This window comes from Callospermophilus lateralis, chromosome 5 (genome assembly GCF_048772815.1).
Source record: "Callospermophilus lateralis isolate mCalLat2 chromosome 5, mCalLat2.hap1, whole genome shotgun sequence".
Lineage (NCBI taxonomy): Eukaryota > Metazoa > Chordata > Mammalia > Rodentia > Sciuridae > Callospermophilus > Callospermophilus lateralis.
The window spans coordinates 106,332,384-106,357,056 of NC_135309.1; the positions used below are offsets into that span (position 1 = coordinate 106,332,384).

At 34.5% G+C, this 24,673-nt stretch overlaps 1 protein-coding gene across 9 annotated transcripts in view; it reads left to right on the plus strand.

Annotated features, from left to right (window-relative positions):
- The window catches only part of Bdp1 (BDP1 general transcription factor IIIB subunit), a 98,153-nt gene that overhangs the window by 47,627 nt on the left and 25,853 nt on the right, over positions 1–24,673 (plus strand). For 8 of the 9 annotated variants that reach the window (XM_076857119.2, XM_076857122.2, XM_076857120.2 and 5 more), the window contains 10 exons: positions 286–1,729; positions 2,735–2,922; positions 3,783–4,005; positions 6,544–6,722; positions 7,655–7,865; positions 9,331–9,470; positions 13,823–14,021; positions 14,919–15,112; positions 16,093–16,480; positions 21,029–21,151. In XM_076857119.2, the coding sequence (XP_076713234.2) occupies positions 286–1,729; positions 2,735–2,922; positions 3,783–4,005; positions 6,544–6,722; positions 7,655–7,865; positions 9,331–9,470; positions 13,823–14,021; positions 14,919–15,112; positions 16,093–16,480; positions 21,029–21,151 (3,289 nt within the window). The remainder of the gene's footprint in view (positions 1–285; positions 1,730–2,734; positions 2,923–3,782; positions 4,006–6,543; positions 6,723–7,654; positions 7,866–9,330; positions 9,471–13,822; positions 14,022–14,918; positions 15,113–16,092; positions 16,481–21,028; positions 21,152–24,673) is intronic. The other variant, XM_076857121.2, reaches the window with a different exon arrangement.

The following is a 24,673-nucleotide window of genomic DNA, read 5'->3' on the forward strand; positions in this document are numbered from 1 at the left end:
AAAGATAATTTTTTTCTCCTTTGATTTTGAAATTTTCTCCAGTGATCCTGGGGTCTTCCTTGATTGTTTTTATTTTTACTTCATTCTAATTTTTATTGCTGGAAATTGAATCCAGGGTCATACAAGAACATGCCCTAACATTGAGCTATGCCCAGCCCCTTAATATTTTAAAATTGGAGCATATCTGGTGTTTTCATAATGATTTCTTGACTATCATTTCTTCCGCTGGCATTCTTGTTTAAAATTTGATTGTCTCCTCTTTTTTTTTTTTTTTTTTTTTAATAGCATTCAAGAAGATAAACAAGCAAATGTTGTTAAACAAGTCCCTGTTTCAAGGACCCGATTTCAGAAACCAAAGCCAAATATAGGAAGAGGAAATGGAAGAAGAGAGAGATCCTCTAAGGAAGAAGTACCAGAGGAGATTCTTGCCTCTGGAGAAATGACAGTGGCTTTGAGAGAAATTGTAAAACTAGACACCCTACCGAGGGAGAAAGTACCAGTGACAACCACTACTGCTAAAGAAACTAAGTCATATTTAAAAGAAACTGGAAGAGACATTTCTCTCATGGAGAAGATGCCAGAAATAACTGATAATACAATGGAAATGCAGGCAGGTTTGAAAGCAATTGGAAGAGAAATTTGCCCAAGGGAGATGCTATCAGAAATGACCGAGAGCACTGTGCAGAGGGAGACAGATTTGAAAACACCTGGAAGAGAGATTTCCCCAAGGAAGAAGGTGCAGGAATTGATTGATGCCATTCAGGAAATAGACAAAAATTTGGAAGAAACTGGAATAAGAGAAATATCCCCACAGGAAAATGTCCAAGAGATCAAGTCTATAGGTGAGATGGAGACAAATTTGAAAGAAACTGGAAGAGAGATGCCCATAAGCGACAGGACTCCACAAAAGATTGATGTCACTCAGGAAAGAAAGACAGATTTGGAAGAAACTGAAGGAAGAGAAATATCTGCGTTAGTAAAGGCTCCAGAGAAAGTCACAACTGTAGATGAAATGAAAACAGATCTGAAAGAAAGTTCAGGAGATATTTCCCAAAGGGAAAAGGTGCTAGTGACAGTCAGTGACCTAGAGGAAAGGGAGGTTGATTTGAAAGAAACTGGAAGAGACATTTCTCTGATGGAGACCATAGCAGGAGAGATGACTGCCATTGAGGAAATGGAGGCAGATTTGAAAGATACTGGAATAGACATTTCCCTTATGGAAACTGTGTCAGGGGAGATGACTGCTGTTGAGGGAATGGAGACAGATTTGAAAGATACTGGAAGAGACATTTCCCCCATGAAGACCATATCAGGAGAGATGACTGCCATTGAGGGAATGGAGGCAGATTTGAAAGAAATTGAAACAGACATTTCCCTGATGGAGACCATATCAGGAAAGATAACTGCTATTGCGGGAATGGAGGCAGATTTGAAAGATACTGGAAGAGACATTTCCCTGATGGAGACCATATCAGAAGAGATGATTGGCACTGAAGGAATGGAGGCAGATTTGAAAGATACTGAAAGAAAAAATTCTTTGGGGAAGAGAGGATCTGAAAAGATGGGTGTTACCGAGGAAATGGTGGCAGATTTGGAAAAAACTGGAAAAACAGACATTTCTCCAAGGAAAAATGAATCAGAGGAATCCAGTACTTCAAAGCAAACTGAAGCAAATGTAATGCAGAGCAGTAGTGGTGACACCAGTACCGTACCTTCACTAGATATGAAAGTATGTATTTTTTGTCCTTTAAGTTTTTTAAAAATAATTTTTTCAGGTCAAAGTTACCAAAATAATTCCATGATTATTGACTTTAAAAATCCAATAACACTTTAAATCTCTAAAAGTTGCAAGTCTTTCCCAGTCTTAAAATTTTATATTTTGGACCTTGAAAACTGTGTTCTTTAAAAAACAAACAAAAAAAAAGTTTAGATACAGGGGATTGAAATCAGACACACTTTATCTCTGAGACACATCCACTTCTCCTTTTTAATTTTTTATTTTGGGATAGGGTCTCACTAAATTGTTGAGGCTGGCCTCAAACTTGAGATCTTCCACTTCTAGTCTCAGCCTCTGTAGTCATAGTCACTGTTTTTATAGGCATATGGCACCATGCCGAACAAATTTTTAATAACTATTTGAAGGTTTTTTTTTTTTTTTTTTTATAAAAGGAGTGTGAACATATGCTGAAATTTTTATTTTGGCCATATTTGTGTCTGTATTTCTCTTTATTTACTGCTCTATCTGATTTACTTTACTTCTAAGTTTCTTTTGTTGAAATTTCATCTTGTTCATGTTATTTAAAGTTCATCCTTTTTTTTAAGAATTTTTTTTCTGACTTTTTTTAAATACACATTTTAAAAAATATTTTTTTAGTTGTCGATAGACTTTTATATTATTTATTTATATATGATACTGAGGATCAAACCTGGTGTCTCACACATGCCAGGCAAGTATGCTACTGCTGAGCCCCAGCTGCAGCCCCAGCCTCTTTTTCTGACCTTTTTTTGGTTAGATAATGGCACTTGTGGTTTGGAAAAATCCTAATGCACAATATAAAAGGAAAACTTTTTCCTTGGTTCTGGGTTTTAACATTTGTATGTTAAATTTTATTTAGAAATTAAGAACGAAAGTTTTAAAGGAAAGTGTCTAGAAGACAATAGACATTTGAAGTTTGTAATGTATGAAATGCTTGTAGAATGTGTATGTGCTCATTCACTGTAACTATTTTTTTAGAATATTAGCAGTGAAGTATTATCAGTGATACATATACCTACAGAAGAAAACAGATATTCTGAAAAGGAGGTATCCTGTCATTTGAGTCATTTGAAGACTTCTTCACAAACTTCTGAAATTGGTGAAATAGAAGACCAGGAGATAAGATCTCCAGATGTTCCAGAACAGTTTTCAGATATTAATTTAAGGTATAAGTATATAAAGGTCGAAGTGTTTTTAAAGAAAAAGCATATAAAGTTGTATTTATAGATTATGTCAAACTAAGGTTTCAAGGCATAACATACGGGATAGTGTTAGAGATTTTTAAATAGTTTTTGGAAGACTAGGAGATGGGATTGAGGTCATTCTGACACTGGCTTGTAAGAATCACTATCATGTATAAAATTGACAGACCACCTACTCCTAAGTCAACATAGGTTTTACAAACTGCTTTCTTTGTATAATGACAATGTAATTCCCTGGATTCATGCCTGGATTGTACTACTCTTGGTTTTTGGAATCTACCAAATAAGTTGATTTGTTTTCCTGTTAAGAATTAGGATTTGAGGGGCTGGGGGTGTGGCTCAAGTGGTAGCGCGCTCGCCTGGCATGCATGCGGCCCGGGTTCGATTCTCAGCACCACGTACAAACAAAGATGTTGTGTCTGCTGATAACTAAAAAATAAATATTAAAATTCTCTCTCTCTCTCTCTCTCTCTCTCTCTCTCTCTCTCTCTCACTCACTCTCTATTTAAAAAAAAAAAAAGAATTAGGATTTGAAAGACAGTGGAGTGAGTTAGACATCATTAGCCTAAGTACATGTATGAAGACACAAATGGTCTGAAAATACTTTGTGTACAACTAGTGACTTGAAAAATTGTGCTGTATATGTGTAATATGAAATGAATTGCATTCTGCCATTATATATAACAAATTAGAATAAATAAATAATTTAATCAGAAAAAGAATTAGGTTTTAATGTTTACTGCTAATTGCTAAGTTTGTCCTTCAACCCCACTTGCACTGCCGCTTCAGTTCATTCTAAAGTTTGATAATCCTTGTTCCCAAAGCAGATCTCTTCTTCAAGAACAGAAGGCACTTGAAGTTAAACCAGCACCTTTTGTGAGAAGCCTATTAAAAAGACCAAAACCAAATTTAACAAGAGCAGCTTTAAAGAAAGAGACTGCAAAAGCACAAAAATATGTACATGGGAAGAAGTTGGAAACTGATGAAGTAGAGATCACTGTGATACAGCAGGACAGTGAACAAGCTAGTACTCTCCCTTCTCAACATGTGAGTGATTAAGATGGAGGTTGTGGGAGCTGGGTGCGTTGGTACAAGCCTGTAATCTCAGCAACTCAGGAGGCTGACACAAGTTTGAGGCCACCCTCAGCAAATTAGCAGGTCCTAATCAACTTAGTGAGACCTTGCCTCAAAATAAAAAGTGCCAAGGATGTAGCTCCATGGTTAAGTGCCTTTGAGTTCAATTCCTGGTAGAAAAGAAGAGATGATGCTTGTGTATGTGGGTTGGGGGTTAGTTACTATAGTTGTAAGTTTCTTCATATAATTTTTATTTTGTATGATTACGTTCCCACGTTTATGTGCCTCATTATTCTGCAGAGTTTGTGTAGGAATCTTAATGTGTCATAGGAAGTTGAGGTTTCTGGCTATGTTTTAGTTATCTTTCCACCCTCACTCCAACTTTTGTGCTGGGGTTTGAACCTAGGGCCTTGTGCATGCACTATACCACTGAACCATATCCCTAACCCTTAGCTTTTTGTCACTGACCAAAAGACCTGACATGAATAACATAGAAGAGGATAAAGTTTATTTTGGCTCATGGTTTCAGAGATTCAGTCCTTGGTTGGCCAGATTCTTAGCTTTGTAGGACATTATAGAAGAAGGACATGGTGGAGGGAATCAACTCAGGACATGGCAATCAGGAAGCAGAGACAGTGTGCTGCTCTCTAGGGACAAAATGTAAACCCCAAGGTATGCACCCAGTGACGACCTTCCTCTCAGCCATACCATACCTGTCTACTGTTTTGACCCAGATAATACTTAGAATGGATTAATCCATTGATTAGGCTATACTTCTAACTCTTTTTACCTAAAAAATTCTTGCATTGTCTCACACATGAACTTTTGAGGGATGCCTCATATCTAAACCAAAACAGGCTTCGCAACTGTAGCCAAATGATGTAACAGATTTCTTCTAGGAAAATGGGAATTATAGTGCTTTATTTTACTCTGTTGTGAAGGTGAAATGAAAAATTAAAAACTTGGTATGAATTAGAGTATCAGTATATGGTCCATAACAAGAATTAAAATTCTTACATGGCATCTTAAAGTACTTTAGTTCTTTATCATGCATCAGTATTTATATTTTTCCTGACCTTATGTTTATAAAAGATAAACTACTTTTTAACTAATTATTTTTTCTGATTATAAGAATTTTAACTTGGAAAAAAATACCTATGTTCTAAAAAGTGAGAGTCCTTTATAATGTCTTATCCCTCCATCCCATTTAATCATATAGCAGCTTTGCATTTTTGTTCCTAGACTTTTCTGTGTAGCTATTTATAAAGTAATATACAAGTATTTTTATTATTTTCAAAAATGGCGTCATTCTTGCCTTCTGATTTTTCTACTTAACACAATACTGTGAACATTTTCTTTGGATCAATACAGAGAAATGTCTTCGTTTGAGGTACTGAGGATTGAACCTAGGTCTTTGTGCATGTTAGACAAGTGCTCTACCATTGAGCTGCATCCCCAGACCTTTATTGAAATTTTTATTTTGAGACAAGGTCTTGATAAGTTTCCCCATGCTGCCCTGGAGCTTGCCATCCTTCTGACTCGACCTCACACATAGCTGAGATTATACGTGTGTTCCATCATGTCTGGTAAAATTTGTCTTTTAAATGTCTATGTCATATTGCATTGCAAAGAAATTAAAGTTTATATAATATCCCACTCATAGATCTGTTGTATGTCCAATATCTTGTTTGTTTGGGGGTGGGTGGGGGCTATTAAATTATTCTAATAAGTATCTTTGTATATTTGCTCATAGGTACTTTGTTGGAAGGGAGTACTGAGGATGGAACCCAGGGGTGCTTTACACACTGAGCTACATGTCTGGTCTTTTTTATGTTCTGGAGTCTTGCTAAGTTGTTGAGGCTAGCCTCAAACTTGGATCCTTCTGCTTCAGCCACCCAGGTTGCTGGGATGATTATAGGGTACATCAATAAGCCCAGCTATTTTATTTTATTTATATGTGGTGCTAAGGATTGAACCAGTGCCTCATGTGTTAGGCAAGCAGTCTACCACTGAGCTACAACCCAGCCCTATTTGAATATTTTTATAAGATGAATTTCTTTCTTTCTTTTTCTTTATATATATATTTTAAGTATAAATGGACACAATACTTTTATTTGTTTATTTTTTGTATGGTGTTGAGGATTGAACCCAGTGCCTCACACATGCTAGGTAAGTTCTCTACTACTGAGCCACATCCCAGCTCCTAAGATGAATTTCTAGAGGTGGAATTGCTGGGACTTTAAATTTTTGATCAATAACTGCCCCATTGCCTTCTACTTCAAGTGGTGTATGAAAGTTTTTGTTTCACTATACTTTTTAGCGGAATGGATACTGGGAATTAAACCAGGAGCATTCTGCCTCTGATATACACAGCCCTTTTAAAAAATTTTATTTTGAGACAGAGTCTGGCTAAGTTACCCAGGCTGGCCTTGGACTTGAGATCCTTCTGCCTTGGCCTTTTTTCCCTATACTTTTACCAACTCGGAATGATTTCTTTTTTTTGCCTTCCAGGATGTGGCTTCCCCAATAACATCAAGAGAAAAAGATAAATCGGGTCACAAGAAGGAGGAGACTGTCACATTACCATGTATACAGACTGAAAAAGACACCTCACCTTCAAATTCTCATGAACCTAAAGAGGAGTCTCAGTCAACACAAACACAGGAAAATGAAGTAGTTGTTCCTACAGGGTAAACAGTGATATTTCCTTGAAAATCTAAGAGACATTTCTTTGAAAAGTTTTTTACTATTATTTAAGTGTGCTAATATTTTTTAAAAAGGAATATAAAGAATATTTGGTTTATTTTAATTGATATGGCAGACTACCTACATAGAAAATAAAATTGAATTCAACTTGGTACTTTTTGGTACTGGGAATTGAAACCAGGGGCACTTAATCACTGAGCTCCATCTCCAGCCCTTTTTATTTTTTCTTTTCCAATAGGGTCTCACTAAGTTGCTTAGGGCCTTGGTAAGTTGCTGATCCTGGCCTCAAACTTGGGAGTTCTCCTCCCTTAACCTCTGAGTCTCCTGGGTAATAGGCATGCCCCATCATGCCTGGCTCAGATTGACATTTTAATGCTTTACTGTTAACTACTTAAGATTTTTTTTTTTAATATATGGACAGCATGCCTTTATTTTATTTATTTATTTTTATGTGGTGGTAAGGATTGAATCCAGTGCCTCAGACATGCTAGGCAAGCACTCTGTCACTGAGCCACAACCCCACCCCTACTTAAGATTCTCTACAAAGAAATTCATTTAAAAAATACATGTATGTATGCCGTAAATTCATTACCATTTTCTTCCATTTGAGGCATACATACCAGAGGCATTAAGTATGTTTACATTATTCTGTAGTCATTACTATCATCCATCTCTAGAACTTTTTTTGTTTTTGTTTTTTTTCCCCCCTACAAACTGAAACTGTACCCATTAAGCATTAACTTCCCTTATCTTAAAACTTTTCTAAAATATTTTTATAATCAAAAACGTCATTTCCTTTAATGGTAAGAAGTATTTTTTATAGAGGCTTTTAGAAGAGGTTTAAATTACATATTTTTACAATGGTTTTCAACTTTTTACTATCAGGCCTTCTCTCTCTCTTCCTATTCTTTTACAGGACTCCTGAAATTAAAGCTTTCCCACAAGAAGTGAAGGAAAGTGTTATCCAAAGTTCTGGACCAGTGAGGGGCCGACTTCAGAGACCTAAACCAAATATAAGAAAGGCTAGACACAGGCAAATAGTAGAAAATGATGAAGCCAAAGGCATAATTAAGGAAGAAAGATCATTATTACAAAAAAATGAAAGTAATAAGAAGTCCCTGACAATGGTGAGTTATCATATAACTAAACCAATCCTTTTAAATGCATATTAAAACATCAAGCCCTGTGTGGAAAGCCTATAATCCCAGCAGCTCAGAGATTGAGGCAGGAACAGGAGTTCAAAGCCAGCTTCAGCAAAAGTGAAACCCTGTTTCTAAATAAATACAAAATAGGGCTGGGCTATGGGTTGAGGGCCCCTGAGTTCAATCACTGGTACCTCCCCAAACAAAAAACATCAATTGATAGCTCAGGCTTGAAGTAGAATATAGTCATCTCACCCTTATTCTCCCTAGTGAATACATAATGTGTCCCAATTTTGTTGGATTTACTATTTCAGGTTTGTTTTTTTTTAAACCGAAAAGACATTACCTGCCCAACTAATGACACTTATGTGAAATGTTTAATCAAAACAAAGAAATATTAAACCTCAAGTGTCAACACCTGAGATAACCACTGAGAATCTTTTGACCTATCTTACCGAATTAATCTCCATGCACACTTATGCACACACTTAATACTATAATTGGATTTTTATATCAGGAAATAGGATTTAGACCCTTTTTGCTATGTGACAGTACTGTGGGTTTTTAAAATATTGTTTTAGTTGTTGATGAACTTTTATTTATTTATTACTTTATACGTGGTTCTGAGAATTGAATCCAATGCCTCACACGTGCTAGGCAAGTGCTGTACCACTGAACCACAATCTCAGCCCACAATGCTATTTTGAATGATAATTTAAGAAATCTCTTAGTGAGTCTTTTGATATTAGAAAAAAACTAAATAGTATAATTCCTAAAACTATTTCAGGTAGTCCTTATTTTTCCTGTAATAAGGGAAAACCTAGATTTAAAGTGATTATATGATTATAATAATCCTTATTTGAGCCAAAATACTTAAAAAAAAATCTGTTAAACTTTTTTTTTGGTAGTTTTTCAAGCATTAAACATATTACTGTGATAGTCATTGTAATTTTCTTTCTGACCTAGCCACTCTTGTTTTCACAACAAAACATGAACATCAGTTACCCAGTTTGAATCTTAATTTTTATTTTTTACTGATTTTTTGTAATATATTCTGCATAATAAGTTTTTTGCCTTTTTGGGTGTGGGGGGGCTGCATTATTGAATCTTAATTTTACAAAACTACATACCCTGGCTTGGGGATATAACTCAGTGATAAAAGGCCCTGGGTTCAATTTCTAGTACCAAAAGCTAAAAACAAAAACTAGATACCTGGGCGCTGGGGTTATAGCTCAGTGGTAGAGCACTTGCCTAGTACATGTGAGGCATTGGTGTGATCCTCAGCACCACATAAAAATAAATAAATAAAATAAAGGTATTGTGTCCACCTACAACTAAAAAAAAGAAAAAAATAAACTAGATAGGCTTTTTAATGACTGAAATATTTTGGGAGGTATGTTCTGCTGTAAAATAAACACATACATACATTAATATGGTTTTATCTTTTCAGTCAAATTCTCAACTTGAAACTGAAATTGAAGCTGTATCCTCCAAAGTTTCAGAATGCAGAATGGATGAAAATCAAAGTCATGTGGTTCTTGTAGAAAACCTTCATGTTAATGAAAGAAATATTTTAGATGAAAAGATGAGGTAAGTTTGCTTTTAATGAGAAAAGCATAAAAGTTTTCATTGTTTGGATTTTTGCATAATTTTATATAACTTTGTATTCTGAAAATTATATGAAAGGATAAAGTAATAATTATATTAGAAGGTTTTTTATTTTTTGGTACTAGGGATTAAATCCAGGAGTACTTAGCCACTGAGCCACTTTCCCAGCCCTTTTTATTTTTTGAGACAGGCCTAGGGCTCCACTAAGTTGGAAAATTGGCTTTGAACTTGAATACTCTTAATCTCAGCTTCCTGAACTGCTAGGTTTGTAGGTGTTGGCTGTCGTGCCTGGATGAACTAGAGTATTTTAAATTTAATTCTTTAAATATTTTTAAGAGTCACATTGCTGATATTCTGAATGTTTGGCAGCTATCCTTAGTTTTGTCATTAAAGCTAAACTGTTATATTTTAAGGTTCTTTTCTTTTGCTTTATTTTAAAAAAATACTTAAAGGATTCCTTTGTATCTTTAGAAATTTATAAGTAAAAATCAGACTTAATAAGTGCTATGAAGTACTTACTAGATACTCTATTTAGAGGTAACTACATCTAAGCCAAATGGTAAAATGATCTTTTAAATAAGTTGCAGTTAGTAGACATTTTGTCATTAATGCTTTTACATATTTCTTGCAGTCTGCTTTATTACTAGTATTAAAGTAGGAGTATTAGCTTCTTTAGTAAAAAAAACACCTTTCCTTTCTGAATATAATTCATGATCCATATAATTTATGATGTTATCTTTATAACTAGAGTATGTTTTAGTGAAATATTTATTCATTTTCTTCTAGGATGTCTTCAGCACCTATGGGTTTACTTTGACTGTCCAGTGTTCTTTAGTTATGGAGTGATAGTGGTTTTGTGTGGGGGGTGAGGGTGGAGGTGGTGCAGAAGAGACATTATTATATCTTTTTTTTTATTCTATAGTTAAGTGAAGTCATAGAAAAAAAATTTAACCGTGTTATGTCATCTTTCTGAACACAGGGTGCTGTTGAGTTTAGGTTGTTTTAAACAGTTTGCTTTCATTGGAATAGATTTCTAATGTAAAACATTTATTGGTTTAGTATGGATTCATTTTGTTTACTTTTTCTTTTCTTGATAGTCTTTTCATTTTATGATTAAGGTCAATTTTTGCTTCCCATTAATTTCAAATTCTTAATGAAATGACTAAGAAATGGGTAAGCCATTTCTTCATTTTTAAAATAATTTGATGTTTAAATGAAGTCACTGATGCTTAGTGGTGTTTTTTTCACTAAAGTGTATTACAAATACACTTGTTTCAGAAATGCTATTGGATTAGGTTGATGACTAATCCCAAGGAGAATTGATAATTAATTTCCCTTAATGATTCTAGGAAACACTTTCTCCCAAACTTTAAAGATGAACCTGTTTACATCTTTGACTCTCCTAGTTACTAATTATGTTGTTCTTTTCTGTATATAATTTAATCTGGTTTTGATCTGACAGAATTTTATGACCTTATTCTTATTCATTCATTTCACAAATATTTTGGTGTCCTCTTTGTGCCAGACATTGTTCTAAGTGATGATAATAAGAGACTGAAGAAACAAAATTTTTTGTCACTGTGAAGATTATTTTGAATAGAGGAGACAGATTACAAACAAGAGAAATAACTTGAATAAATAACTAATAAATTAGAGAAAAACAAAAAGTGCTGGAGAAGGAGTACCACTGGAGACAAAAGTTAAAAGAAATGAAGGAACATTGGGCTGAGATTGGGGCTCAGCAGTAGTGCACTTGCCTGGCATGTATGAGGCACTTGGTTAGATTCTCAGCACCGCATATAAATAAATAAAATAAAGGTCTACCAACAACTAAAAATTTTAAAATTAAATAAATAAATAAAAGAAATGAAGGAATAGGTTAAGAGAATGTCCAGGAAGTAGGAACAGCAATTCAGAAGTACTCAGAGTATGCCTGGCATGTTTGTAGAAACAGCAGAAAGGCCAGTGTGGACCAGAGTGAGAGCAAGGAATGGTAGACATAGGAGAGTTAAAGGCTGGACGATCAAGATAGGTTGTGTAGAGACACTGTGAGGATTTTGATATTTACTTTAGTGGGCTTTTACGTATTAGTGACTTTCAAGGTTGGTTTCTCTTAATGTTCTCATCTATAATTGACTAAGTAGACCTGGAGGACTTAAATAGTTTAAAGTAATATTGGAAATTTAGAATTTAAATTTAACTTTTCAGGATTTATGACTTTCAGATTGGTAAGCTTCTACTATATATGAACAGTGTTTCCTGAAAGAAGCTTTTCATGATTCAAATGTGCTTAGCCTTTTTATTTTTTTTTTGTACCAGGGATTGAACCCATGAGTGTTTAACCCACTGAGCCACATCCCCAGCCCTTTTTAAATATTTTATTTTATGACAGGGTCTTGCCAAGTTCTTAAGTGCCTCGCTAAATTTCAGTCAGGCTGGCTTTAAAGTTGAAATCCTCCTGCTTCACCCTCCTAAACTGCTGGGATTACAGTCATGCCCAGCTTAGCCTTTGTATTTTTTAATGAGAGAATTCTAACTATTAAGACTTCCTGTGTAGAAATCAATCCTGTGCCTTTTCTTTCTTTTTTTTAATATATTTTTTAAAGTGGTATATGGATACAATATCTTTATATTATTTATTATTAATATTAGTATTTCTTTTTGGGGGAGCGGGTGCCAGGGATTGAATTCAGGAGTCACATCCTCAGCCCTTTTTTTGTATTTCATTTAGAGACCGTCTCACTGAGTTGCTTAGGCCTTGCTAAATTACTGAAGCTGTCTTCGAACTTGCAATCCTCCTGCCTCAGCCTTCCAAGCTGCTAGGATTACAGGCATGTACCTCCATGCCCGGCTATTTTATTTATTTTTATGTGGTGCTGGGGGTTGAACCCAGTGCCTCATGTGGGCTAGGCAAGCACTCTACCATTGAACTACAACCCCAGTCCCGTCTTAATCTTTAACTTTTTCTAGATCATAAAGTTTATACCAACTGTTGCTGTACTGTGGCCAAGAGAAACCATCTCAGCTTACTTGTAAAATTTGAAATTTTTTAGTTTTAAAATAGCTTATTCTTATGTCTAATGTTTTATTGTTTCTTTTTGTCTCAGAAGCACGTTGAATTTATGTATGTATTTTTTTTCTTTAATATCTTTGCAAAATCATAATTGATAAAGCTGTAGTATAACTTATAGTATAACTTATTTAAGTTAACTTAAATATAACTTGTTTTCCCAAATACTTTAGCTTATACTGGCATGCATTAGCCAGAACTGTATCTTTGTAAACATGATGTGAACTTTCTTGGTGTTTTACCACTAGAACTTTGTAAGATTGGTATATTTGGAAATGTCTATGTACTTTGTTTTCTAGATATTTTATTTAAATATGTTCTTAGGATTAGTTTTTTTTTTTTAATGTATCTTTTTTAGTTATTGATGGGCCTTTATTTTATTTATTTATATATGGTGCTGAGAATCTAACCCAATGCCTTACACCTGCTAGGCAGGCACTCTACCACTGACCTACAATCCCAGCCCCAGATTAGTTTTTGAATACAAATATTTTAGAGAACTCATATAACAAAATTTATGTTAGGTTTTATATTTCTTAATTTAGTTCCTTGCCAGTTGCTTAAATATTTCTGGGAAACCATAAGATTGATATTTGGGTTGTCCTAAAATCTGTGATTCTACTTCTGAATGTTAAAACCTTGTCTGATATGGCATCTACAAATGGATTAAGTTAAAAATCTTAAGACATTGACTATCAATAAACCCTTTTCTGTGAGAGTTGTATTCTCCTTCCCACTCCATCCCTAGTGCTGGGAATTGAACCCAGGGCCTCACGTTTTCTGTGAGCCTTCAGAAATATGGTAGAAAAATAGATTCTTAAACTCAAGCCTGCTTTTGAGCCAGAAGGCCCTGATGGTTATTGTGTATTTATGTAGGCTTTAGAGTCTAATAGAAGGCATTTGCTTGACATACCATTATGAAATCATTTTCAGCTACTGGTTTTGGGTATTTCAGTTATTTCTCTAAAAATTACTTAAAGCAGCATGAAACTACACATCAAAATCAATAATAAAAGTAAAAAAGATACATATTATAAAAATATTCCCAATATATACATAAAATGGAAGCTATAAAAGCTTATATGCCTTTATTTACTTTTATATCAGCAATGTAGGAGTTTATTTTACTTACTTGATTTTATCTCCAATTTGTATATAATGCTTTGAATTTAGAATTGGTTTGTATCCAACATCATTGAATAGCTGTTATATCAATAAGGAATTCTGATTTTATTTTTTCAATGTGATTTACACTTCCTTTCAGACATGAAAATAAACCATATGTTCCTACTCCAGCACAATTGATAAGAAGGAAATTCCAAAAGTCTAAGCCAAATTTGGGAAGGGCACACAGTAAGAAAGAGGAACCAGGTATAGAAAAAGGTACATATCAAAGTAAGACAAGCAAACAAGAAGTTAATTTGCCACAGCAAGGAAATTCTGACATCCATTTCTTTCTAAAAGTAAGTTTTGGGGGAAAGTTTCTTTTAGCAGGCTCTCTTCTGTCAGAATTGTGAAGGAGAGTATTGGTGAAATACAGTTTTGACTTTTTATTTTGTTTTGTTTTGTTTTGCAATACTGGGGATTGAACCTAGGGCCTTCCTCTTGCTGGGCAAGTACTCTTACCATGGAGCTATTATCCCCAACCCCTTTTACAAAATTTTATTTTAGTACGGGATCTCACTTGAATTTGTGATCCTTCTGCCTCAACCTTCCAAGTAGCTGGGAGTATAGGTGTGTACCACCACACCTTACTAGTTTAACTTTTTTTTTGCGTGGTTCTAGAATTGAATCCAGAGCCTCATGCATTGCAGCAATTGTTCTGTCATGGAGCTACATCCCTAATCCTTTTTATTTTATTTTATTTTGTTTGCAATACTGGGGGTTGAATTCAGTGGCACTCTACTACTAAACTATATCTCCAGCCCTTTTTATTTTTTATTTCCAGATAAGGTCTTGCTAAGTTGTCCAGCCTGGCCTCAAACTTTTAATTCTCCTGCCTTAGCCTCCTGGGTAGCTGAGATCATTTTATTTTTTGAGATAGGATTTTGCTAAATTGCTAGCCTGGTCTTGAACTTGTGATCCTTTTGCTTTACCCTTCTGAGTAGCTGCGATTATGGATGTGTGCCATCGTGTCTTGGACTTGTGGTCCTTTTACTTTATCCTTATGAGTAGTTGGGATCATAGGTGTGTGCCACGTAACTGGCTAATTTTGACTTTTATACTATAACTGTTTTCATGAAACATTTAGAAACTGATCACTATGTATTTGTGCAGTATTAGAGTTTTAGGCCAAACAGTTAAACTTACATAGAGATTCTTTCTGTGGTAATATTACCTTTTTTCATCTTAAATTTAAGGAAAAAGCGGAGAATCTGTCATCTACGGAGGTTTCAGCAAGAAAAGATTTTTTAGGCTCTAGAGAATCTAGTTTGGCCAAAAAAGATGCTCAATTAGAAGAAGTTGGACCATCTGGAAGTGTTGGAGAGGAAAATGTAGGAACTAATTCTGTGTCTTCAATTGTAGAAGAGCAATATCTCAGTAAAGTAACAAGGTAATATTTTCTTTAACAAATAGAGTAGGAAATAAAAATCACTCATTCTTTATGGGTGTCTTACCCTAAATTACTGTTAGAGCAAAAACATGGCTTATGAACAGAAGTGAGATTGTTTTTTATTTATAAGTCTGTTTCCTAATTTTAGTGTTTATTTACTACATTTTACCTTTTTCTGTTTTTCAGTTGTGCACCCAGATGTATAATTTGTGGGTGTCAAGTCTATTAGATAATAGCAAATGCCTGATCAAAGAGTAATGTTTATTAGAGTACTAATTCATATGAGGTTGTAAGCACGAATGAATGGTACCCTTCTCTAGGTGGTTGTTTTGCAGGGGTCGGGTGGGGTACTGGGGATTGAACTCAGGGTCACTCAACCACTGTGCTATATCCCCAGCCCTATTTTATATTTTATTTAGAGGCAGGGTCTCACTGAGTTGCTTAGTGCCTCACCATTGCTAGCTTTGAACTCACAATCCTCCTGTCCCAGCCTCCTGAGCTGCTGGGATCACATGTAGGTGTTACCACACCCGGTTCTTTTCTAGTTTTTGAAGAAAGTGGGAAGGAACCTAAGTTCTAGAAAACAGCATTGCTCTGATAAATTTTTTGTCTGCCCTTTTTCCTTTAACCTAAACTATTCACCCTGTAAGATAAATCAGTGTCACTATTTGATCCCACAGTCTATAATTATTCCATGTATTTTATCCCTTTTTGTTTTAATAATTACAAGTTTTTTTAAATTTCATCTCTACCACCACTTATAATGGGGAAAAATAGCCCAGAATTTAAACATTACTGTGCAGAATTCTTAATGAGAAATAAGTAGTAGTTAATTATTATTTTCACGGCATAAGTCTTTAAGATAATTGGTGGTGGGAGTTTTCGTTTTAATGACTGAACTGAGACTTCACTCTCAACACTTTGGTTTTCATTAAATTATTGCATATATGACCATATTGTTATTTTGATTAAACATATAGCCGTCCACAATTGTTAAAAGAATCAGATTCCTCCAAAATTGCTCTGGATCGAAGAACAACTATCAGTACTGCCTCTGTGTGTGAGACAGATCATAGTGAAAGGAGAACACATAGGAAGATCAAATCAAATGTCACTAAAGGGCGTGGATCAAAACGAACTCGGGGTAAAACCTCAAAGAAGGAACCTAGAGCTTCCAAGTCAACGCTGGTGACTCTTCGGGCTTCCCAGGAAGAAGATGAAGATGATACTGAAGATTTTGAATCTGACTATGAAGAAGAAAACGATCATCTTGCCCCAGAAGAATTAAACAAGGCACCAGTGTTTGTTCCCATTGGTCTGAGATCCCCTGAACCTGTTTCTGCTCAGATTGAGGAAACAATGGAAGAGGTAATAATTTTTGAATCTTTAACATTTCATCAACTTATACTTTTCTTCCTTTTTCTTTTAATGGATCATTATTTCTTCTCTTAGTAGATATTAGGATTTGAAGAGTTCCTTTTCTAAATAAACTGCCACCAGATATAATCTGTTTAGGACCTAATGAATAGCTTAAGGAATCACTAAAAGTGGCCTTCTGTGACCTCCTCTGATGACTCAGCCCCTGTGTCTAAGACTCAGCAAGGGAACTGGTAGAACAATAATGATAGAATTCTGCCTATATGTAGAAGTTGCTTAATATATTTTTATTAATTTTTAAAATGTTTGGGAAGATATTTCCTGTTAACTTTTTATAATAGGGTCAGACTTAGTTCTGGTTGATATAGAAGGGACTTTTTTATTCTTTTTTGAAAAAAATTGATAAAATACACATTATATAAAATTTGCCATCTTAACATTTTTTTAACTGTACAGTTCAGTGCTACCATTATCACCATCCTTTCACAAAACTCTTCATCTTGCAGAATTCTAATTCTATACCTGTTAATCAATAATCCCTCGTTTCTCCTACCTCTGAACCTTTGGCAACCACCATTCTAATTTTTGTCTCTGAATTTAACTCTGTAGGAACCTCGTGCAAGTGGAATCATACAGTATTTGTCCTTATGTGACTGGCCTGTTTTACTTAGCATAATGTTTTCAAGGTTCATTTATAAAGTTGTAGCATATGTCAGAATATCCTTCCTAATTTCGTGGGTTTTTTTGGTGATGTTGGGGATTGAACCCAGACAGATTCTTGCACATATGAGGCAGGTGCTCTGACACTGGGCTATGTGGCTAGCCTAAAATGTCTTTCCTGTTTTAAAGGATGAATAATATTTTTGTGTCTGTTTCACCTTTTGTTCATCCATTTGTCCATCAGTGAACACTTAAATTGTTTCCACATTTTGGCTATTCTAATTAGTCTTCCTGTAAACATGTAAGACAAATATCTCTTTGAATCTGTGCATTCAGTTCTTTTGGGGGATGTATTCATAAGTAGAATTACTGGATTACAAAATAATTCTATATTGAATCTTTTTTAGTGACTGTCACTGTTTTAATAGTGGCTATATCATTTTACTACTAGCAGTGACAGGTATTCTAGTTTTTCATATCCTTACCCAACAGCTATTATTTTCTAACTTTTTTTTTTTTTTTTTTTTTTGCTATGCTGATAATCAAACCCTGGTCCTCATGAATTCTAGATACTGCACTTCACCACTGAGCTGTACTCAGCTGTACATTTTTAATTAAAGTGGTAGTTATCTTAATGAGTTTGAGGTAGAACATATTTTGCTTCCTTAGTCTTTTTTTTCTCCTCTTTTTTCCTCTTGGTTTAGTATTCCAGCTTTGTAAATTCAAAAGTTTTTTTTTTCTGTTAGTTTTAGCCAGTCATTTGACTAAAGAGAAGCATTTTGAATCAGTTTTGTCTAAGAATTCATAATAGTTTCTGAATCATTTGAAGTAGAATCAAGAGTTAGCTAATTGTGGTAGGGTAATCAGTGGGAAACATAAACATAAAACAGTTCAAATAATGTTAAAGTTAACCTTAATGTTAAGGTAGATCCATTAAGAAGTAATGAATTGCCTGAATCTGTAGAGTCACACTTAAGAATGAAAATCGAAACTTAATTTTATTTTATTCACTATTAATCATAGCATACTATAGATTCTTGAAACTAACTGAAAATGACACAAAACAGGTGGCTTTTTGTAATGAAAAATTTAAAGATAATTAAAGATTTAGTTGAAATCAAACAGAAGAATAGTGAATTTTGTGGAAAGACAGCTGATTAGTATACTACATGATAGTTAGTTTAGTTATATATTTTCTATTTTTCTTTGCATGAAGGTAGATTGCTAGTGAAAACTGATATCAGAAATTAATTTCTGAAAGTCAGATTTCAATATGTATCCCTGAATTAACACAGAATATCTTATTATTTAATAGCAGTAATAATAATAATTTAACAGGGAAAACTTATATTCCTTTTAGTCAGCTTACTAAAATGAAAATTGTTTAAATGTTAACATTTGTTTACATGTCAACATTTGTTTATATGTTCTTTAAAAAGCATTGAAATAAAATGAAATGATATAAGCTCTAATATTGATGAAACTTGAAAACATACTAAGTGAAAGAAACCAGTCACAGAAGATCACATACATGATTACTCTTATATCAAATGTCCAAAGTAGGAAAATCTATAGAAAAAATAGATTAGTGGTTGCCTAGGGATTGGGAAATGAAGGGGAGAAGTTGGAAAAGTGATAGCTAATAGGTGTGGGATTTCTTTTTGAGTAGATGAAAATGTTCTGAAATTGAGTGTGATGATGTTTGCTCACATCTGTAAGTATTCCAGAATATATTGAATTGTACACTTTGTGGGCGAATTGGGGTTGGGGGTAGCTCAGGTTTTGAACTCTTGCCTAGCATGCACAAGGTTCTGGGTTCAATCCTCAGTACTATAAAAAAGGAAAAGGATGAATTTATGGTATGTAAATTATATCTTACTATAGCTCTTATAAAAAAAAAATACAGCATTGGTAAGCTGTATGAAGCCTGAAGAACCAGCTTTTTAAAATTATCTAGAATATTCCCTTTCCCTACCCATTTCCAACTTTTCGGAATGTATTTTATTTTCACAAATCTCTTGAATTTTTAAATTCATTCCAGTCCTTTTGGATATTAATGAAGATTTTTCTCTTAGTTTTGCATTTGAAGAAAGACAAAGAACTTTAGTAACTATTTTTTTAAAAAAAAATAAACATTATTTTTTATAACTTTATTTGCTTTTTTATTTTTTTATGTGGTGGTGAGGATTGAACACACAGTGCCTCACACATGCTAAGCAAGCTCTCTACCACTGAGCCACAACCTCAGCCCTAGTAACTACATCTTGAAGACAGATTCTCAGACTTCATTCCTATACTCATAGATTCTATTGAATCACATAGTGTTTTATACTTATTTGTCGGAGTCCAGCTCCAACAGGGGGTCTCAGGAGACGAACAGATGGTGAGGAGTCGGCGAAAGGGGGGTGGAGAAACAACACAGACACCAAAGTGAAGGTGCTGATCCCAATCTTTACTTGTGAAGTTGATCATATATACTTTTCATTTTGGCAGGCTCACAGTACTTTGTGGTTACAAAACAGGAATCATTATTCAAAGAAACAAAATATTATGTAGCTACAATTAGAATAGAAGAATGTATCTTGGCTTATGCATAAGCAAGCATTTTTCCTTTCAGTTCGCGTTTTGCTTTGAGCTGTTTCTGTTTAGTTAACTTTTAATAATAGAAATGTCCCAACTATTGGTCTCTACCTTGACTATTCTTTCTTGACTTAATGACTGGAACCGGTGCCATGGTTACGGCAAGTGGTTAACTTGTTATTAATTTTAATTAAACAAGAGTAAGAGCACAAACCATTGTGCACAGGAACAAGAACAAGTTGCCCAGTACTAAGCACTAATCTGTCTTCTTAACATTAATTCTTCTTCTCTAGATTTAATTTAATTTCTCAAAAACTTCCTTGACAGGAATACAGGGAGTTTTCATTAGACATTAACAATTTATGCTCCACAGCTGAATCATTGCATTTAGAGCAAACAGATCTATTCTTAGAAGTAGTTGTATTAATTGGGAAAGTCATGTTTTTTCCTTCATACTTAATGGTCATATGAGAAATCGCAACTATACTTATTAAAGGAATACAAAAACAAACCAGTCCATTCCCAGAAACATATTGCACTCCTCCAGAGGATGGACGCCTTGCATCATCCACCTCAGTAGGGCCTTGCCATTGCCTGAGTCAGGGGAGAGGCGCAGCATTTATCTTTCTATTAATAAGGGAATAGGAGCCATACTGTAGCGTATATATTTTAGGAGATTAAATTAGTGTCTTTTTAAACTCTGATCATAGGGGCTCTTTGACTAGTAGGGCTGCCACATGAGAATAACTGTGAGTGAACCCATTTCCATGGGTGTCAAGAATCGTGTAGGCTTTGGGACTTTGGGAAAAGATTGTTGTACTGGGGATGAGGTGATGATCAGTCTTTTAAAGCACTTTAACTCCTCTCTATTATAGCATTTATGACACTGTATAGTTCATTGATTACTGTGTTTCTTGTATATTGTGAGTTATTGAAGGCAGGGAACAAATGTGCCTTATTTGGTTTGTGCCTCTATGCTCATATCCCTCTGGTTTTTAGGAAGCACTTCATAAATGTTAACAAATGGAAGAAATTGGGGAAAAATAGGGGCAGGGTGGGGAGGATGAGAAATGAAATGCCAGGCACTATGATTAAGCCTTAAAATTTTTGGTTACTGGTTGTAATAGTCACAGCCCTCTCAAAAACTTTAAATGTTTTACTTTTGACAAATTGCCATCAATCAGTTTTTAGAATCACATTTCTTTTTTAAAATTTTGTGTGAATGTGAATTGTTTCCTTCATTTGAAATTTAATTTTATTTGTTCATGTGGAAAATAATAAAAACATTTATTTTGACAGCTTGAAATAACTGAGAATGTTGCAGATATAGGATGTGTAACTGTTGTTGAACATGAGCTTTCAAACACAGATGTATCTACTCAGGAAGTAAAAGAAGAAAAAAATTTGAATACATCATCATTTGTAAGTATCCATGTTAATGTTTTGTCTTTTGTCCTTTGTTTACTTTCAAAAGACTATAGGGTTACTTTGATTGCTTTAAGTTTTCAGTTCTTTGCTGTTTCTCTCATGTATGGAGTTGTTAGTATAAATAGTAAAAGTTTGTGAATAGTCGTGGATTTTGTATTTGACTTGGAAAGCATTGTTTTGTGTGTGTGTGTGTGTGAGTAGAGCTTTTAATGTCCCTGTTGACTTTACATTTGATCTTAGCCAAAAGGCTGATAAGTGATAGACTTTTATATGAAAATTCTATTGCATTAAATCTATGTCAAATGTAAATTACTTAAAATATATTTAGTTTCATTTTGTTTGCCATTCTTCCATATTTAGTATTTAACCTTGTTTTTGCAAATGAACACTTGGAATTGTCCTTTTTTTGGGGGGTGGGGGTGGGGGGGCACTAGGGATTGAACCCGGGTGCTTTACCACTGAGTTACATCTAACTTTTTTTTTTTTTTTTAAACGGGGTCTTACTAAGTTGCTGAGGGCATTGCTAAGTTGCTGAGGCTTGCCTCAAACTAGCAATCCTTCTGCTTCAGCCTCCCAAGGTGGTGGGATTACAGTGTGCCATCAGGCCCAGCACGGAATTGTAACTTTTTGAAAATGCTTTTAATGATATATAATTATACACATTGTATAGTTCACCCATTGAAAGTGTTCTGTTCAGTGATTTTTTTTTTAGTATATTCACAGAGTTGTGCAAGTATGACAAATCAATTTTTAGAATATTTTTATCACCTCAAAAACAAATTCCATATCCATTTGTAGTCACTCCTTATTTCCCCTCAAATCTCTATAGGCTTATGGAACAAATTACCAACTATTTTTTTTGGTACTGGGAATTGAACCCAGGGCACTTTACCCTAGAGCTATATTCCCAGCCTTTTTTTATATTTTATTTTGAGACAGGATCTCATAAAGAACTTGCTGAACTTGAACTTGTAATCCTCTTCTTTTGCCGCAGCCTCCCCAAGTAGTTAAATGTGCATCACTGTGCCCAGCCAATTATCTGCTTTTTGCCTATAGATTTTCTTATTCTGGACATTTTATAGAAATAGTATAATATTGTATAATGATCAGCAGTATTTAAAGGTCCTCGTTTATTCACATTTGCCAACACTTATTTGACTTCTTTTGATCTATGCTTGTGAGTGTATTGTCTCATTATGGTTTTGATTTGCATTTCCCTAATGACTAATGATGTTGAGTATCTTTTATGTGTGTATTGCCCATCAGTATTTTTTTGGAGAAAATGTTGATTTAGATCTTTTATATTTTTATTTTTTATTTTTAGTTGTAAATACATAAATAACTTACTTATTTATGTATTTATATGTGGTACTAAGGATTGAACCTAGTGCCTCACACATGTGAGGCAAGTACTTGCTCTACCATTGAGCTACAACCCCAGCTCCCAGATCTTTTTTAATTGGTCTATTTTATTATTATTATTATTTGAGTTGTAAGGTTTTTTTTTGTTTTGTTTTTTGTTTTTTTTTTGTGTGTGTGTGTGTGTGTGTGATACTGGGGATTAAACCAGGGACCTTACACATGCTAGGCAGTTGCTCTACCACTGAGTTACATCCCCATCCCATAGAATTCTTTATATAGTCTAGGTACAATTCCATTGTCAGATGTATGATTGATAGATATTTTCTTCCATTCTATGAGCTATCTTTTCATGTTCTTGATTATTTGCCTTAAAGCACAAAAATTTCTACTTTGGATGAAAGTCTAATTGATTTTATTTTTCTACTTTTTGGTGCCAGGGATTGAACCCAGGGGCTCTTAACCTCTGAGCCACATACCCAACCCTTTTTATATTTTATTTAGGGACAGGATCTTGCTAAGTTGTTTAGGGTCTTGCTTAGTTGCTGAGGCTGGCTTTGAACTTACGATCCTCCGGGCCTCTGCCTCTCAAGTCACTGGGATTATAGGTGTGCACCACTCTGCCTGGCTCCTGATTGATTTTGTTGTTGTTGTTGCTTTTGCTTTTGGTGTCATATCAAGAATCCTTTGCCAAATCCAAAGTCATAAAAGTTTACCGCTATTTTTCTTCTAAAAGTTTTATAGTTTAAGTCTTTGATCTATCTTGAGTTAATTTTTGTAAATATTGTGATAATCTTTTTATCCAACTTCCTTCTTGTATGTGACTATTCAGTTGCCCTACCACCATTTGTTTGAAGAGACTTCATTGAATGGTCCCAGCATCCTTGTCAAAAATCAGTTTATAATAGATATTTGGATTTATTTTGGGACTGTTAATTCTTTTCCATTGACCCATTGCTATCCTTAGGTTAGTGATGCTACATTGATTATTGTTGCTTTGTACTAAGTTTTGTAGTTGAGAAGTGCTATAATAAATACAATAAATATTTTATTATTGTCAGAATTATTTTGGCTGAGTCCCTTTAATTCCATACGGATTTTAAAATTAACTTGTTAGTTTCTACAAAGAAGTCAGGTGGGATTATGTTTGGAATTTCATTGTATTTATAGATCTTTTGGAAGAAGTTGCAGCCTTAACCATGTTGACTCTCAATCCATGGACATGGGGTATATTCCTTCTTTGGAAGATTGAATCCAGGACCTCATGCATACTACAAGCATTCCACCCACCATTGTAGCTCTACCACTGAGCTACACCCGTAGTCCTCCTATTTATTTAGAACTTCTTTGATTTCTTTCAAAAATGGCTTGTAGTTTTAGAATGTGAGCTTTGCACTTCCTTGCTAAATTTATTTCCAAGTGTGTTATTATTTTTACCATTATTGTGATTGGAACTGTGTTCTTAATTTCACTTTTGGATTGTTTATTGCAAGTATATTGAAACATAATTGATTTTTTTATGTTGATCTTGTATCCTGCAACTTTGCTAAACTCATTTTTCAGTGGATTCCTTAGTATCTTCTCTGTACAAAATCATATAATCTGCAAATACAGTTAGTTTTACTTCATGCTTTCTATACTAGTTTTCTAGATAACTGTAACAAAGCACCACAAACTGAAGTGGCTCAAAGCCACAGAAATTTTTTCTCTCAGAGTTCTGAAGTTTAGAAGGAAGCCCCAAATCACAGTGTATTGGTTCTTTCTGGAGGCTCTGAGGGGGAAATCATTTCATGATTTCCATGGTGGTTGTTATTGGCAGTGCTTGTCATTTCATGATTTGAGCAGCATAATTCCATTCTCTGCCTCTAATACCACATGGCATTTTCCTTGTTTATGTGTCTGTGTCTTTTCTCATCTTCTTATAAGGACACCAGATATATTGGAATAAGGGTGACATATTTTTATGGGGAACACAATTCAGCCTGCAACACTCTTTGATCTGAATGCTATTTCTTTTTCTTGCCTAATTTCCCTGAGTAGAACCTCTAGTTAAATGTTTCTTAAAGAGTGGACATTCTTTTTTTTTAAGTCTGTACTTGGGATTTAAGCTGGGGGTCCTTTACCACTAAGCTACATCCTCACTCCTTTTTATTTGTT